General features: G+C 33.0%; 1 protein-coding gene and 1 long non-coding RNA gene across 9 annotated transcripts; both read right to left on the minus strand.

The window, feature by feature from the left end:
- Positions 1–319: 319 nt before the first annotated feature.
- LOC112286010 (ATP-citrate synthase beta chain protein 2) lies at positions 320–5,856 on the minus strand. Of its 4 annotated transcripts, none has more exons than XM_024527494.3 (15): positions 5,787–5,856; positions 5,107–5,326; positions 4,456–4,558; positions 4,044–4,109; positions 3,672–3,795; positions 3,232–3,366; positions 2,904–3,041; positions 2,638–2,793; positions 2,395–2,523; positions 2,133–2,265; positions 1,809–1,936; positions 1,597–1,702; positions 1,305–1,452; positions 852–1,136; positions 320–723 (listed from the first exon to the last, which is right to left on the minus strand). In XM_024527494.3, exons 2-15 carry the CDS (start codon positions 5,204–5,206, stop codon positions 642–644), a joined length of 1,833 nt encoding a protein of 610 aa, XP_024383262.1. In that variant the 5' UTR covers positions 5,207–5,326; positions 5,787–5,856; the 3' UTR covers positions 320–641. The 4 variants fall into 4 exon arrangements, with proteins under 4 accessions (XP_024383262.1, XP_024383263.1, XP_024383265.1 ...); XM_024527495.3 differs by having other exon boundaries at positions 5,758–5,856; XM_024527497.3 differs by having other exon boundaries at positions 5,621–5,856.
- A 1,875-nt stretch (positions 5,857–7,731) lies between these two features.
- Positions 7,732–11,165, minus strand: LOC149988426 (uncharacterized). Of its 5 annotated transcripts, none has more exons than XR_016504391.1 (3): positions 8,760–11,165; positions 8,400–8,497; positions 7,732–8,316 (listed from the first exon to the last, which is right to left on the minus strand). It is a non-coding gene; the product is annotated as an uncharacterized LOC149988426 (long non-coding RNA). The 5 variants fall into 5 exon arrangements; XR_016504389.1 differs by having other exon boundaries at positions 8,400–8,511; XR_016504390.1 differs by having other exon boundaries at positions 8,688–11,165.
- Between the last annotated feature and the right edge of the window lie 7,487 nt (positions 11,166–18,652).

Raw genomic sequence — 18,652 nt, forward strand, 5'->3', positions numbered from 1 at the left:
TTCGTAAATAGACAATCGCTGTTTTCACATCTCAACAAATATTTAAAACTACTTGACCTCCAGCACTGATAAACTAATTAGTATGAAAGACCCTGTCGATTGGCTCCTTCAAGGGTGCATCTATGCAAACATTTCTTAATTACAAATTTGAGATAGGTTATGATTCATTATTACAACTGAAAATATTTGTTTGTTGCTTTCGCTTTTCGCTTTTTTAAATCCTTCTCCATACTGCAACACTTATGGATGAAAAGAAGTAATAGGAAATCGGCAAGAACATGATCCACGGCTAACAAGATCTTAGAGAAAAACGATACAATTAACACTATGAAGGTTGCCTCTTTATAAATTAGAATATGAGAGCAAATGGAGGGTCATTTGAAAGTACTGATCAAGCCCCTGGCAAATGAATGAGTGGCGACGGAACCACAAATCCTCTAAAAATCCGAATTCTCTCGACTCTGGACTTGGTCAGGGCTTACCTATTGAAGCCCTGAAAGAATTAACGTCTTGCAATACGTATCCCATTCTAAGGGCTACTATTAAATGGTGAAAAGAGCTGCTTGGATAAGAAATTTTGCTGATCGGTAAGCACTACAGGCACAAATGAATCCTTACCATGCTTTGAGCTTGATATAAATTTACGTGTACTTAGTGTACAGAACATCCTCCCACGGGTGACGGTACAGAGGCTGCTTCAGACGCTTCTGATCGAATGTGTGACTGCAGACCATCAGGACGAAATATAAGCATCTTTGATTAAAGTTCACTAAGGAGAACCGTAACAAGCAATGGCTAATACAAAATAAATAAGAAAGAAATCGATCATGAGTACGAATGTGAATACATACCCAATCAGACCGATGCTCCTTGCCAGGACAAAAAGTCCATTAAGGTACCCAATCTCGATGATTTCATCAATTTCCTGGGGAGTGAACATTGCGCAACTTGATAGCAGATCCAGGAAGAGAGACCCGATACACCCATCGACATTTAGCACGAGGTTGTTCGCTTTGCTCAGTGTGTACGTCTCTACTGTTACAGCGTATTCCATGTACTTAACATTGGGGAATTGCGTGCGTGCATACTTCTGCAAAAGCTCCACTCTCTTGTCCCTGTTATCACGGCTCTTGATTCTGCACATAGAACAGCATTTCGTGAGCTTGTACTGACGACTGTTTGGAATCTCCACCCTGTTGTCTGAAGGAACCGACGAGCGAGTGAGCACGAGACCACAGTCAATGGTTGCCCAAATTAATTAGCACGAGAATGAAAATGGAGCAGCGATAAGGAGTGATCCGAACCTGTGGCCAATTCCAGGAACTCGGATTCCTTTCTTTTTCATGCTCTCCACAAAGTCATAAGGTGTCAAGCCCTTGTCATGAGCTTCCTTAAAGTAACGAGCAGCATCATCGATAGCTCCACCAAATCGGGGGCCAATTGTGAGCAGTCCTGATATTTAAGATATAGTGGAAGACAATCAGTAACATCATTTAGAAGGTTATCTCCAGCAGCATCAGAACACAGTGCCATTTTCGACATTCTTAGATCGTGACATTCAGAAAGTTGATTTAACGGACCAAAGAAAGTTCGTACCAGATACAAGACTCGAAACCAAGTCTTTTCCTGCACGAGCAGTGACAATGGTGTTGTGAGCTCCAGACACAGCGGGACCATGGTCAGCACAGAGCATGACGCACATCTGCAAACAAGCCATGTCATCAGTGAGAGGGCAAACGCTAGAACCCCACATTAATGCCAAGACTCATATTGAGAAACCTATAATAGCAAAAAAGTAGTGAGAATACCTCGATGAACTTGGTGCAGTATCGAGGCAAACTGCGCTTAAACCAAAGGAGTGAAATGACATCACCAACACCATAATCCTTTTCAATGATTGTTGACATTGGCACACCCGCATATGTAGGCTCTTCACCTGAAAAAAAGTACAACGTTACAAACTCGGGAAAAAAAAAACAACAGACAAAAAAGAACAAAGAGAATGAACAAGGACATTTGAAGCAGATGAAACAACAAAGATATAGCAGAAAAGAAACTAATTGATATCGTTCATAATAGAAACTTTAGCAGTTCCCAAAGCACAACAAAGACGAAATACAGCTTTCAGGTACCTCTGTCATCACAAATGGTGGACACAATGTGAGTGGGCGCCCGTACTTTTCCACTCTTAATTGCTGAGTTGAGGTCTTCTGGGACTGTAGGTGGAACGAAATCCTTGACTGGGATAATCACCTTCTTGTCCACCTGCAAACACAATCCAATTGGTTGGCAAATACCTCTTGACTGTGATATAAATGCACTTGAACGTAATTTAGATCCAGATCAAATCTTAAATGGCAGAAGAAAGCTTCAGAGAGGGTTCAGGGCGAATACCAGTGAGTCATACGTAGCTTTGACAGTGGCCTCTAAACCTTCGAAAGAAGTTGGTACAATGGCTCCAGCATCAGCCAAAGCTTTATTCTTAGCTTGTGCAGACTCTTCATCACCGCCACTCTTGGCACCCTGCAGACAAGCCCGAAGACGTAAATATCCAGGTAGAAGGAGAGGGCTAAAGCTCCAACAACTTTCCACTTTCACAACTGCTTAAGACACACGAAGGAATGTGAAGGAACTTACAGCATGGCCAAACTGAACCTCGGACTTGAAGAGTCGGGCACATGTGCCACTGACCCAAGCCACTACTGGCTTACCAACCTTGCCCTCTTTCAGAGCATCGACTAGGGAATATTCGTCCCTCCCTCCTAACTCTCCTAAAACAACAATCATCTTGATCTGCACACCCAAAATATCATATTGCATTACATGCCAAAGTTGAATTGATGTGGAGAGTATTTCACTCATGCATGATTCAGCAGAACTACACTTAAAAAAGCAGATTCTACCTGTGGAATGTTGTTAAACCGCAACACATGATCTGAAAGCGTGGACCCAGGGTAGACATCTCCACCAATGGCGATGCCTTCATATAGACCATCTGTAACACGAGCAAGGACATTGTACATCTCATTTGACATACCTCCCTGTTCAACAATACACGAAGTCTAATTAGTGAAAACCCTTGTGCACAGATACACTCCAATATAAACAGCTCCTAGAATGAGTTGAAGATTTTTGCTCGCCAAATGCAGGTCCTTTCCTTTTGCAACTACTCAATTGACACCAATCAACACCCATGATCGAAAAGTCGTATAGTAAGGTAGGTGATCGTACTGATTTAGATACAAATCCAACGGATCCAGGTCTGTAAAGTTTGCAGTGGATGATGTTGTCCAATGTGCCGGCTGTATCACCAATTTTGAATGCACCAGCCTGAATGCCACCTACTGTGGCAGGGCCAATTACGACCTGCCACAACGTGAAAGTGAAGACAACTGAATAAAAAAAATGTATATATTCTGCTGACATTACACTAAATGCCGCACTGATTGCCGGCAAAGAAAATCATCGTTAGTTGCAAGACTGAGTGTACTCTCTGCTGAAACTGTTCAACCACTAACACTGTCTCCTGCTTGGCATGAGCACACAATGGATCCACACCAATATCGCTGCGTATCCGGTACTAATGGTTCTATCTGGATAGAAATTATGCGTGGGACCCAGTTCATCAAGAATATGAAATGTTACTTAATATTAGAAAAGATCTCACGTACCTTATTGTTCGCACGGGCAAAAGCTATAAGTCTCTTGGCGTCCGCTTCAGGAACTCCTTCGGCAATGATTGCAACCACCCTGATAGTTGGTTGCTTCAGAGCTTCCATGGATGATGCATAAGCACTGCACACGCGTGGAAAATAAAGGGCAGTTTAATAATCAATTCATGAGAAACAGGAATCCAAACATGGATGTTGGATTGAAGAATTAATTCCTGGATATAGTGAAATGTAGGAGCACATTAGTTCTTAGACGAACTACGGGTGGGTAGAGAACTTGTCCAAAACCCGTTTACCAAGAAAACTGTAAATTATGGGTATTCAAGGCAATAACACAATACAAACTATTCCAGAATCACCGAGCATTCACACCTGCGAAAAGATGCGAAGTTGATAAAAACATCTGCTGTCGGGTGAATTTTGCAAGCACTGGGAATGCTGCGAAAGGAACACACAAGAACAAGTTAATGTGGTTATTCGTTTCCTCTACATTTGTGGCTATTCAGAATTCTTATGATTTAGAATGAATTCAGATAAAAAAATGAACTGAGTCTCATGAAGTGAATTCAACCAGGACAATATACATAACGTTAACAGCATGCAACAACTATTTTCCAGGTAGATACTATATTATCACTATCCGGGTATAATCATTTCTGAAACCACTGTAAGGCGATGAAACGGAAAGCACTAGCTGGACCAAATGGTGGCTAAGTACTACAGTACACAAATGCGAACTTGCTAGAGCTGTCTTAGGTCAATGTTCACCGGATGTTGTACCCACCTGCCATGCACGGGGACTGCAATTTCCTCTTGCCCAAAAAAGAGCTTTTGGAAACCATCAGATCCTGGGTTGATTACACCAGCCACAGAAGGAGTCTCTCTTCCTGCAGACCAATTACGGTCAAGATGGCGTCAAGAACAAGAGTTTCTGATGCCAGCTATTTGGCACACATTAAAATAAAAAAGTACGGAAACAGCTTAACTTGTGTGGGCTCCTGTTCAAGTGAGCGAAAAAAGGGCAGACAATAGCAGTATTAAACCAACATAGAACTGAGAAGATTCAATCGATGATCGACTGAGTCATATTTAGACGATGGCATTCGGTTTGACATCGTATGGATCAGGGAACTGAACTTGTTATAGAGAATCCTCGCAAAGTGATGTCGTAAGCACGGTTGTCAATATCCAGTACTATCAAGGGAGGTGGGGACAATCGAGCCCTCCTCAAGACTTTTAGATGCGTTAAGATTATTAAGAACTAAAGCATGTAATTTCTGTTTCTTAAGGGGGCGTCTACGTGTTAAAGAGGAAGTTTAACAAAGGTTGACAGTCACGTTTATTACCATTGAAAATATGATCTGTCGACGCAAGGGACCTAAACTAGAATAAAGAAGTATAACCAGGATGTAAGATCAACGAAGAGACAACATACCACACAGGAAGTCGAAATCGAGCATGCGCTGCACAGGACTGGGCTTGTAGTTATAGAACAGGGCCTGCGTTGTACGCGAGAACAACTGCCCCGTTGCCATGGCACTTAAAGTACGTAACCCCCGCGGGGCTGAGGAACCAACGCGGTTCGAACTCTTCAAACTCCTCAACAAAACCGCCTAAGCGATACCGCCACTTCAAATACCACGCCTCAAGGAGATCTACAACAGCAACACACATTAACCTCCGTCAGCCACAAGGCACATACTCAACACCTTCAAAAATGTCGATTAACAATGCTCGCGCATCGCACCACAATAACTGCCACAAAAAATTCTGCTGCCATTTCGGACTCACACGATGCAGCTCGAGAATCCTATACCTCACATCCAATCACAACAACCCCAACCCCCTCGCACACATCTCGACGCTCGCCGGTCACTAAGAACCGAAACTTCCCAGCATTGTTCACCAAAACCAGAAAACCTCTAAAATCAACAAACGGATCCCCACACCGGCGCTAATCTGCATTGATCGATGCTTCTCCTGCGCTCCAGAGCGCCTAAACAAGACGCTTTTTCTACATTCCCAGCCACACCTTCCACCCGTTCCTTATTCTCCCGAAATGGTCACGAAACATGGCATGGCGCACCTCATTCGAAACCTTGAGAGGAGACTCACCCGGATCTGCAAGCTACGACGCGAGACGGTGCGGGAAGCTGCACAGAGGAATGCAATCTAGTCAAGTCCCGCAACAGGAATGCAGCCAAACCTCGACGCGCCTTCAGAATTATAAAGTTTCGAAAGCCATTAGTGTAGTGGTCCTCTTCTGGTGGGACGGCTGGGTCGGGCCGGGTCGGGTCGGGGTCGGGGTCAGGGCAGGGCGAGGGGGGGCAACGCGGTCCGGCCCGGCCCACTGGACTGTAAAACCGAGGGTCAATTCTTCGCCGCTTCTTTTGTCCGTGGAGGTTTCGGAAAGATTGGGTGCTCTGTGTTGAAGTTTGACTTGATTTACCTTTGTTTCGTCGCCATTACTGGAAAATTTTCCACTCCGTTTCAGATGAATTTTCTTCTTTAAGCAAATCTGGGCACTCTTTACTGGGTTGTTGTGGAAATTGGTCGTGCCTTGAGGACCAGTCGAAGTTTGCGGCGAAGGAGACGCGTTTTCAGATCGAGACGATCTGTTGTTGTTGGTGGTGGTGGTGGGTGCGGAAGGAGGAGAGCAGGAGGAGGTCCTTATTCGCCATTGACTCCGAAGTTTCTCACTGTTAACCTGTTTCGCTAAATCAAGCAGAACGAACATCCAGAACTAGAAGAATGTCACGAACGTCACGAAGATGACATGACGAAACTATTTGCCTTGGAGACTGTGTCCTTTACTTGTCTACACAGCACTGTAATTATCCCTGCTTTTATTATTTGGTGGATTGCAGGGAGGCATTGCTGTTGTGACCATCGCTTCAGTTTATGTGATGATGGTACTGTAGTGACTTTTGTGTGAGAACACCAAGAATTATTAGGTGACAGTGCAAACCCAGTTGGGAGCCTATCCTCACTATAAATTGTTCTCTATTATTTTCTATCGTTTTCCTTTACTCGATATCGTCATTTATTTACATTCTTTTCCTGTGATTCTTTTTCTTTACCTTTGCCTTTCTCTTGAACACTGGCGTAATACGCACATGAATATGTTTTAGATTTGTCATAAGTAAATGGTCCTTTGGAGGACATGAAAGGCATGCGAGTGGGGTTGCATAAGTTCAGGTAAATCTGGCCAAGCTGGGTCAATTCATTTCGGTCCACGTGACCACTTGGTTTTAATGACATGGAATGACATGATCATTTCAAGTAACTACAGTAAAAACGAAGTAAAATAATCGTGTCAATGCAAAACAAGCTAGATCCAGTGATCCTCAGTTCTTTAAAAAAAAATACTCTTCGAACAGGATTGCAACGTGGGCAAAACGATTTCGAGTCAACAAGTCTGAACACATGTAGGGTTTGATTTCACACTGTTGAGCAGATTTTCCCATTCTCCCAAGATCTAGTGATTGAATAATAGGAAATCTAGAATCAAGGATCTTCAAATCAACGAATACTAGAGAATCACAAGGTTGACAAAACAACGTTGGCGGATATTCCAGCGGCGAAACCTTTTGCAGCAGGAAAACACTGCACGATATCGAGGGGAACAGACTTTGAAATCCCATCGCAATTCGAGTAAAAAACGAAATCTATCCCAACGAGTCTTTCAAACAGTCACGACGACTGCTTGGTTTTCGAAATGGGTTGTCGGAGTGCCACAAACTAAACCAAAGATGGCAATGGAATGGAGTCATTGCAGCCACCAAGCGGACAAAAGTCCTGGAAAGTGGCTGAGGTCAAAAGGATCTTTCGGGATGTTTAAACCTTTTCGTTTGAAGTGTGAAATTTTGGTCAATTTTCAAACCCTGTCGTATTGCTACTGACATCCTCGATGGTGTTGACAAAATGCGTGACCATGGCGCTTCCATCATCTACATGACCATTCTCCATTCCTACGTCTCGGCTGACTTAATTCGTGTACCTCCGCAAGGCCATGTCATGGCAACAACCTAGACGCACGGTTCGAAATACTAGATCTCTGGGCTTTTTAATACTTTTGTTATTATTTCATGATTTTAACAGTTGGAAGTAATATTTGAAAATCGCATCACTTTATGCCACTTTGAGGCATCTTCCATAGAATGTGCATACCAGAAATGTAAAGCAATATTGACCAATATTTCGAAGTTTCCAGCATTCCATCGCAGCACGGTGAATACTGAGATTCCTCATTCCTTTCCTGCTTCGTGGGCGAAGGCCAAACTTGGAGGCTCATCGGGTTTTGGCACACATGAGGTTGGGGTGGGGAATTGGGCAGCGAAATCCTCCGATCGGTGTATAAATTTCCACTTTTCCTGCAGGTGTTCCAAATTCTGATTTCCGGTGACAGAAAGATTGAAGTTCCATGACTTGAGGTCGCCGTTAGCCATATCATCTGGGGAACATTTTCGGAGAGAGAGCAGAGTCATGATTTCTGGAACTGTCAAGTGCATACGATTCAATCCTTTGGTTGCTAGCATTGCGTTACACTCCCGATCCCCGAGGATGAAATGGTTAGCCCTTCAGCGAACACGAGGTCGAAGGAGACTTGTTGACTCTCTGCTGCAGCAATCGGAATCGCGGCCACCTTCATCCAGCAATTCTATATTGTCTAATCAATTTTTTAAACAAAACCGAAATGTTTAAGAGAAAGGTGGTGCAGAAGCATACCCGAAACATTACCAAACGATTCGCGAGAAGCTTACAACGTCCACGACATGGAATTCATCGAAACGTGAGGGTTTATTCAAGGCCCACAATGGCTCTGGCTGCAGCGTGAAGGCTCGACGAACCAAAGCAAGACAGCAACGTGCACAAAAAACAGTCCCATGAACCGAATTAGCAATCCCATCTTCACAATTGCAGCCAATTCACCGCACAACCAAAATACTTGCAAGTGCAACTAGACGCCGAAAACAAAATTGACACACTCCGACCAGAGACGAGTGGATTGCAAACCGTGTTCATGGCACATTCCAGAGAGTAAGATAACTCAAGGGTGTGAATTAGGGTTAGGGTTTGAATTGAAACCCTAATTGAGATGGAAACCCTGGAATGGAGCTGGGGGAAGAGCGTTTTGAATTGGGTGAAATTGGGTTAAGAGTGCGTGATGCATTGTTGATTTTTGCCTTCTTTGTGTCGCAAGAATGTTTGTTGTTGAAAGATGAAGTAATCAAAGATTTCAATTTGTGAATTATGTAATACTAGCAAAAACTCGTGTCTTTGGGTACTGTATCCATGTTTGGCTAATGAGAAGGCTTCTTTATATCTTATAACTTATATCCAAATTGTTTTATATAATAGATAATCAAAAGAAGTCAAATTCCTCATAGCTTGTTTTGAAATCCATGTTTTCAGATTTCTTTTGTGGTTTTTAAAGTATTTGAATTTTTTAATATTAGGTTTACTTATTTTAACAATGAAATGAACACAATAACATAATGCATCAAAGAATAAGTGTGATATCGATTGAAACAAGAGCGTCACCATTCATTCAAAATGACATCATTTCAAACAACAATGTAATGAACCCCTTTATAGTTTTATGTACTTGGACAAAATGATATGCATTATTGAGTCAATATATTAATTTTGCTTCTACTTCATATCAATAAAATTGAATGAACTGAACTTTAAATTCATTCATGCATCCAAATGATTTTCAAGACATTCTTGTATTTATTTTGAACTGTGCTTCAAACCATCCTAAGGTTTTGTTTCACAACTATTTTTGTTTTTCAACCATTTGTTTAGTTCCACAACTGTTTTCATAAATTTATAATATGAAAATTTATTTATGTGTATACCTTTTTGTTTAGTTTTTCCAATAATATCAAGTACTACAAAAACTAAAGCATGCTTGGGCAGAAAAAAATCCAGTACAAATATATCCTAATTTGAGGGTATTTTGATAATAATAATAATAATAAGCTGTTTTATAAATAATTTAATATATTTAATTTTATTTTCAAGTCTTTGATGCAATTTTTTTTTCATTATTATAAGTATTCTTGTGTAAGCACTATTTTTCTAAACATATTGCATCAGTTGTTATATAATTACACTCACAAAAAAATAGTCCATTCTTTGAAGATATATGAATATGAATATATATATATATACATATATATATACATATATATATACACGGGTAATATATTGCAAGTCATTCTCATGTTTCAGTTTCTCGATTTTTTTACAGATGTTCTAAACAAATTGTTATAATTTTAAATTTATGATGGTTCTTATCTTGTGTCGGAATGAAAGCACATGTTACAATAAGGATGCAAGTTAGTGTCAAATACATATTATCCAATAAATAAATACAAATCGACTGACATCAGTCTACACAATTGATGGTAAATGCACAGACAAAGATATAGTTGATTGAAACATTCCATCAAGTTTTAAAGGATGTTGCTTTCAAACTTCTCATGAATGTTTATATTCCCATTACTTCACATTTATTGTCACTTCGAATGACAGTATCTCTTTCAAACTTTAAATGTTGTTTTCTTTGTTTTGTAACATTGTTTTTTATGTGTTGTTTAAATTTATTGCAGTTTATACTTGCTGAAATTAAGCAATTATAATTTTCTATGACTGTGTATTACCATGATATAAGAAAATAATTAATTTTTATTTGTGTAAACATCAAAAAGAACATAAACATTTGAATATTAATTGTAGTAAAATGAGAATGAAGTATAACAAGAAATAAATAAAAACAACATAACAAGAGTAATTTGAAATATATAATGTTACTTAGTATTGTAAATGTTGAGCATACACTACATTTTTTTTATCAGGTGAAACCAATTTTAAAATTAGTTTCACTTGGGTTTCTATTGTGTTGGAAAAAACATGACTGTGTTAAAAATACTTCAAAAAGGTACAGTACAAATGAGGTAATATGTGCATGTTTGTGTATATATATCTATATCTATATATATATATATATATATGTATATTGAAGTCAATTAAATGTTGAAGTACAATACGTATGAACAGGTATTTCAAAATGAGAACTCTTAAGAAAAAACAGCTTCAAAAAATATCATTATCAAATTAAAAACAAAAAGCATTTTGACTTTATTTTCTTTACTTCTAGTTATTAAAGATAGTGTCATGAGATTAAATTGAGATTTGAAACTTCAATATAAAAAAACTTTTATGATCATGAGGTTTTTTTCAAAAAAAGAATTAATCCCAAAAATCAAAAAATAAAAGATATTTATCTAGATAAAAATTTGAACTAGATCTTAAATTTAATATAAATTCACTCATGCTTCAAATCCACTGCACTTTAAAATTTTCAAAATTTGAGGGCTTGTTCTCTTCTGTTCTATAGAAATTACTTTTTGAGTAATATTTGGATACAAAAACATTTCTTATTTTCAAAAAATAGCATAAGCATATAGAACAATACTGAGAACATGGTAGAATTAATTAAAAAATAATTCTAATGAATAAAAAAAAAATAGTCATTGGGAAAATTTAGATAATAATTTTCATGTGAAACTGTCATTGCGTTCATGTGGCAAAACATCGTTGAAACTGTAATTGTGTACATCAAAATAAAAGTCTATCATAATCAAATATGGAATCCAAGACCCAATAAAGACAACCTACAGGTTATTCCAACAAAGATTTCAGCATTGGGGAACATATTTAAAATCTATTCATTTTTAGAAAAAAAATATAGGCATTTGTCTTGTATATTAAGGGGGTTCAAACATGGCCTTTTTGGGTGATATTTCACCCATGATGAGATCTCAAAGTATCCAATGATATTTTGAAACATCACTTGATACTTCATCAAATCACCTACCTCACAAGGTGGGTAATTTTAAAATCCAAATATCAAAAGAAGGGCATGTAAAATATCAAAAACTACCTCGCTTGCCTTAAATCTCTTCCTTCTTTGATTCCATATGTGGAGGTAATAAAATTTGAATCAAGGGATAATATCAAGGTAGTTTGAATTGTGATATTTTAGATTTGGTATTTAGAGTGATCCTCAAAATATCAAGAGCTAAATCCAAGTAATTGGGTTTTGCAAAAGTCCCAAGTGTAAACCTCTTTTTATAAATAATGGTGTTTGTTTGTTTATGCCCATCTACCTAAAGAACTCATAATCTATTCATGTATTCATTCAAACATCCATGTGTTCATCCATATGGCTATAATATATATATATATATATATATATATCACCTTTGTCTATTTTAAAATTCCTTGTTACATTTGAACTATTAGAATTTCCTCATATTCTCTTCTTTAAAAAAATATAGAGTTTCTTTGTTGTACATTGAGTATCGAAACTGTATCCAATTCTCTTCTCTCTAAGGGAGTCAATTTTCAACAAAGTGGGTTAATTATAAAAAGAGAGGCCACTAAGCAACCAAAATTATAACAATTTTCACATTAGAGCAGTGGGAGTTACCATAGCAACTGACATAGATGGGATGCTCATTCGAGGAGCTAAATTCACAATCTTTTCTATAAGATGCAAACTCCAAGTCAATACCCTCCACAACTTCTAAAAGATTATTTTATTTATTATGGATACTAAAGATTAGTAAACTTAGATTTGTTTGTCAATTGATATTCCTATGGTGAAGTTCATATCTAATTCTTTTGTCTAAATATGAATTTTATTATTTTAGTCACTAAAAGAATTTATCAATTATAGTGCTTAATTATATATATATATATATATATATAAGCTTAAGATTCAACATAATCAAATAAATATGTGTTAGCCTATGGATTAAGGTAGTCAATGGGACACAAAGAAATAGTAACAAAGATATCAAAGACTCATCCAAGATATAAGCGCTTCCTTTGCTATGGTATTTCTTTGCAATACAACCAAGTTTACAAAAATCCTAGATTCAATAAACTAATGTTTTCTCTTTTATTCATGGAAGTACAAAATACTATACCATTTTGCCGAGATAGAATGCTTCCAAAATACAACAAACAAGCTCGTTGTATTTACAACAATAACTACTAAACATCCAAATAGAGAGATTACACATGTATTCTTTGACTGGTTTTTATAATGCCTAATTTTTTTTCCTGATTACGACTTTTATTTTAAATTCATGATGGTGCTACAACTAATTGCTTCTTTATCTTATCTTCTTATTACATTGTCATCATTCCATATTGCAACTTTTACTAAAGATTGTTGACATCATTCAAAGTATTGACAATATGTAAAGAAATAATTAAATTTTAAAACTAAAATTAATTTTTTTAGTATTCTTAAAGTCATCAAAATAGTATCTTTTTATATTATTTGTATTGTAAACATGTTGCATTGAAAAATATGAAGTATTTTTAAAATAATTAAAATTAATACAAATTATTACATAAATAGAATGTATAAAGTCAAGATTCAAAAAAGCCGTTGAAGTTACAATAATTAGTATGTAAGTTTTTGTTTTATATTGCATTTAAATGATATTATAGTATATAAAAATAATTGATAAATAAAAATAATTTGATTATATGTGTACAATCAATACAAATCATAAATTATAAAATAATTATATATGATAAAATAATATTAAAAATAATATAGATATTTTTTAATATATATATATTTTAATTAAGTTAAAATTATATAAAAATAGTTAAGACAAAAAAGCCATTATAAATACCTTACATATTAAAGGTAGTGGTGTCTATCTTTATAATTTTCTTATCTATCCAAAGGACCATATATTGATTCATCTCTCTATTTCACCATTTATCCATTTTGCAAATGTTCAATTTTCTTTCATTACCATTTTCGTTTTCTATCCTTTCCATGCTATCCTTATGGTTTCATGTGCACAAAGAAGTAAAATTAAAAAGCTACATTTGCAATATTTGGAAAGCAAGTGTATAGTTTAATGCATTTATCCATCCAAATTTTAATATATCCATGTACATGTCTATCCATATTGTGTTGTTTTTTATTACATTTTGATGGCTAAATAAAATATGCTACTCTTACAACAAAGCAACCATTACTAATGCTCAAGATTGTAAAAGACTAAAAAAACAACTTTAGTGAATCTACATCAACTTCTATATTATATATATATATATATATATATATATATATATCTATATATATATAGTACTCTAAGATAAATACATATATTCTGATTTTTTAAAATAAATTATGATTTGATAAAAATTGAAATAATTTTGATTTGGATGAGACAAAAAATTCAAAAATAAGTATAGTTAATAGAAAACTTTTTAAGGATTTAGAGTAAATATTATATTCAAAAACATTTTCTTTGAATATAACTTAAGCTGAATATTATAAAATAAAATCACATATATTAAAATAAATTCAAAGAACAATGTTATGAAAACTTGATTGTTGTTGTATTGTCCTTTTAATATATATATATATCTATATATATGTATAAAAGCACAAAAAAATAGATTAGAAGAAAACTTGATACATACATTTCAAAATACTTTGAAGACTTTCATGCAGTTTTGAATGTCTTTTCTTATTAAATACTATATCCTTCTACAAAAAAAAATGTCAATTAAAATTTTAATATTACTAAATAAATTGATTTGAGTAGAAACATAATATGTTCAATTTAAGCAAAGGTATATTTTAAAAATATTGATTCCTTTGATAAAATAACAACATTACTTTCAAAGATTAATACCTTGAGTGTGTGTCAATATGTGATAATTAATTTTAGATATTTATAAAATATAAAAAAGATAATAAAGAATCAAGAATGATCTTCAAAGTATTAAATATCTTAATAAAATATTGTATAAAACTTCATTGTTTGTGTTTATACGAAATTTATTCACATATTGCTGGTATTTGAATTTAAATATTAAAATACATATGTCTAAAAATTTATTAAGAAATATGTTGGAGCTTGATTTAAAATTTCACAATATATTAAAAAAACATATTTATTTCATATTATATAAAATGGCGATTGAAAATTTCCTTAATTATTAATATTTAAATAAGAATAGATGATAATAGAATAAATATATGCATCAATGTGCCTTAAATTACTAGATTTTCAAAAATTAAATTAAAATTAAATTAAAAATATGATATAATATGCTTAGTAACTTAAAAATATTCAAAAAAATGTTTTGTAAAGATCTTAATAATTTAAATGAATAAAAAATCAAAATATATTTTATTAATCTACTGGATTTTACTTCAGAAAATAAAAAATCATATATATATATATATATATATATATATATATATATATATATATATATATATAAAATTTACATACTTCTAGGTTAAATTTCAAAAATATAAACAAATAACCATATAAAAATCAAATATTTTTTATTAGAAGGTGCTTTTGAACTTAAATAAATGTATCTTTTAATAATCTAAAATACTAAATATAGGCTACCATGAACCAAAATATCCACTAATTCTCTGAATCTTTTATAGGTATATAAATAGGGGTCCTTATTTAAGATATTAACATTTACTTTGATAATCACATTAACATTTTCATGTTTTTTTAAAAAATAATTCTAATTTTTTTATAATTAATTTGACATGCAAAAAATAAAAATATTTTATTCAAAAATATTCTATTTTAATTGATTCATGCCTATTCAAAGTCAGAATTATTCTAATAAAATAAGTCTTAGCCACAAATCGATTGAAAAACATTATTTTATGTAAATTGTTTTTTGAAATACAATCTGTTATTTAGTTTTTATAAATTTTTTTCCATTAATATTTAAAAAATTAATATATTTATAATATCATATTTATTTCAAATATTTCTAACATAAAAAATTCATATGTGCACATTAAAATGAGACATCCTGAAAAAAATTGAATAGGTTAAATGAATAAATGAATTTTAATAGTATATTTTCTTTGTTATTAGGGTTTCACAACTAAATATACTCAATGATAAATGAAAATTCCTTTAAAAAAAATCAAGTTTATGTTTTAAAATTAAATGATACTGTCTTAAATAAGGACCCTTATTTAATATTTTAAAAAATGATATTTTGGTTCTTATTTTTTTATTTTTTTTAAATCTCATATAATTTAGATAGTAATATTAGATTAGAATTAATTCATTTGAATTGCATTATATTTTTCAAAAATACTCTGTAATATATCATACAAACTTATGTGTAGAATTCTTCTGTAGCATTAGTTGGGTTAACAATGAAAAGATACATATTTAAAACTATTGAAACATATTATGTTAATAATAAAATTTTCTTATTTACTATATATTATTAAAATATATTGATAAAATTTAAGCTTATTTCAGTATAAAATTATGTATTTCATATATATATATATTCTTGTTAGAAAAATCAATCACTTTAATAATTTCTTTAAAATATTTTAAAAATTCAGTAATACTTTCTTGATAGTTTATCATGGCATAATATTTTATTTAATTACAAATAAAAATACCTGCTCACTTTATATCAAGTTTTGGTCATAGAAACTATAAACTGTAATTTGATACGAAATGTTTTTGGTTTTCTCGTAAAGTCTATGTTCTTTTACCTTTAGAGATGAAATCATTCTAATATCTACATAATACTTTTAAAATTTATAAAATTACATATTTAGAGATCAAGTAAAAAAATATTTTCATAAAATTCATAAACTTGGATATAATACTATTAAATATTATACAAAGAATGTTTCTTTGTTTTTTAAATGTCATAGAAGTATGTATATATATATATATATATATATATATATATATCTGTATGTATAAATGAAAGATTATTTTATTTTTGAATAATTCAATTTTTAAGATGCTCTTGTTACTTCTTTGTTTTTTTTATCTAATTAATTTTGATATTAGTTGTAGAAAGAATTAAAATTTTGATGCATTTAAATTATATATACATTGTTCTTGAGATTTAAAATTTATTAATAGTATTATAGATCTAAAAATCTGAAGCATCGAGTGTTTTTTAGTAAAAAGTAGAAAGATATAAGAAGCAAAAATAAATTAAAACCACTTCTAAGATAGACAATGTATAATATGTATATTGTTTTAGCACTTTTATAAAAAATTTATAGTCTATTTTTTGATTAAAAAAACTTAATTATTTAAATAAATATTAAAATTTTCAATTATTATTATTATTAACATTAGACTTATTAAATAGAGATCAATACAAATTAATACAAACTTGTTTTTTAAAATGTAATAAAATATTAAGAAGTATATTGATAAGATAGAAGGTTAGTAATTCAAATAAAAATTTAACTCACTATTTAAGTAAGGAAGATTTGAGATAATTAACCACATAAAGTAACCATATGAAGTAAGTTTTGGACTCTTACACCATAAGTTTTAGTGTAAGTAGTCATTTAAGATTCCTACTTAATATAATATTAGATAAATGTAATTTGATGATTTTTATCAATTTCTTGAATTCACAATGATTCTTAGAAGTTAAATCTTTGGTCAAAAAATCCATAATTGTGTATTGAATTTGACAAAATAAAATAAAAAATAAAAATATATCTTGCTATTTTAAAATAAAAATGAGAAACTATTGATTTTTAACATGATTAGAATAAGTGTAGAATGTAGGACTCTTTAAAAAAAATGTAACTTTGATTATTAATAAAAAATAGTTATAAAATTGTCTTATAAATATCTTATATCTTCGAATAATATATGAAGCTAAATTACTTCTTTTATCATATATGTAGTTGGTGTGTGCTTTGCTTTGGTAATAGATAATGGAATAATTGGTTGCTTCTTGCTAATCTAACTGATAGAACCACCAACCAACAAAAATGTATAGTTCATACTTGAATTTTAAATTTTAATATTTTTTGCATAATCTGCAATGCAAAAACCAACCACTAGCAAATTTGAAGAGCTTTCACCATATTATAATACATGTAATAACTTCTATTACATATACAATATTAGCTCGAGTGACTATCATTGCATAAACTAATCTGCGAATTATACTTTAATAAAAATCTTTTATTACTTCAACTATCTTAAAAATATGTGCACATGTACATCTTAATAATTTTTTATGAGAATCTAAAGATGTAGCTAAAGATTTATATTTGTCCTTATCAAGCTTTTTAAAAATATTATTCAAATATTTCTATTGATAAAAAAAAAATCATATGATTTTCTAAAACTCTTGTAATCTTCATGTCTAATTCTAGTAGATTTATTTCACATCTTTTATTTCAAATCTTGTGGCTAAGTAATTATTTGTTTTCAAATGAAGACCCTTGTTTTTGCAAAATATGATTAAATCATCTATATGTAATTCAACAATAATACTTCTATTAGAATTCCTCAACATATAAAAGTTTGGACCCACTGTCACGGACACAAAATACAGACTTGAAATCTAACAAGAAGTTCAAGAAGAAGTGACAGAACTAGATTAAATAGATGAGTATAAGAACAACACCAGAAAGGTGAGCTAGAACTCCAAGAGATGTGTTGTCGAGACTGAAGAACTCTTCAGCCTCGATCCCTATATATACTCCTACTTAGGAAGCTTCTCGAGCTACTTCTATTAAGTAGGAAGCTTCTAGAAGGTTCCAGAGGCTTCCTTTCTAGAAGGTTCCAGAGGCTTCCTTTCTAGAAGGTTCTAGAAACTTCTCGAGCTACTTCTATTAACTAGGAAGCTTCTAGAAAGTTCCAAGGGATTTCTTTCTAGAAGCTTCTAGAAGCTTCTCTTCTAGAAGGTTCCAGAGACTTCTTTTCTAGAAGCTTCTAGAAACTTCTCTCTAAAAGGTTCCAGAGGCTTCTCTTCTAGAAGGTTCCAGAGGCTTGTTTTCTAGAAGGTCCTAGAAACTTCTCTCTAGAAAGTTCTAAGGAATATGTCCCTAACATCACCCCCTCCTTTAGCTTCGAGGTCTCTGAGAAGCA

The sequence above is a fragment of the Physcomitrium patens genome, chromosome 8, assembly GCF_059467195.1.
Source record: "Physcomitrium patens ecotype Gransden chromosome 8, ASM5946719v1, whole genome shotgun sequence".
NCBI lineage: Eukaryota > Viridiplantae > Streptophyta > Bryopsida > Funariales > Funariaceae > Physcomitrium > Physcomitrium patens.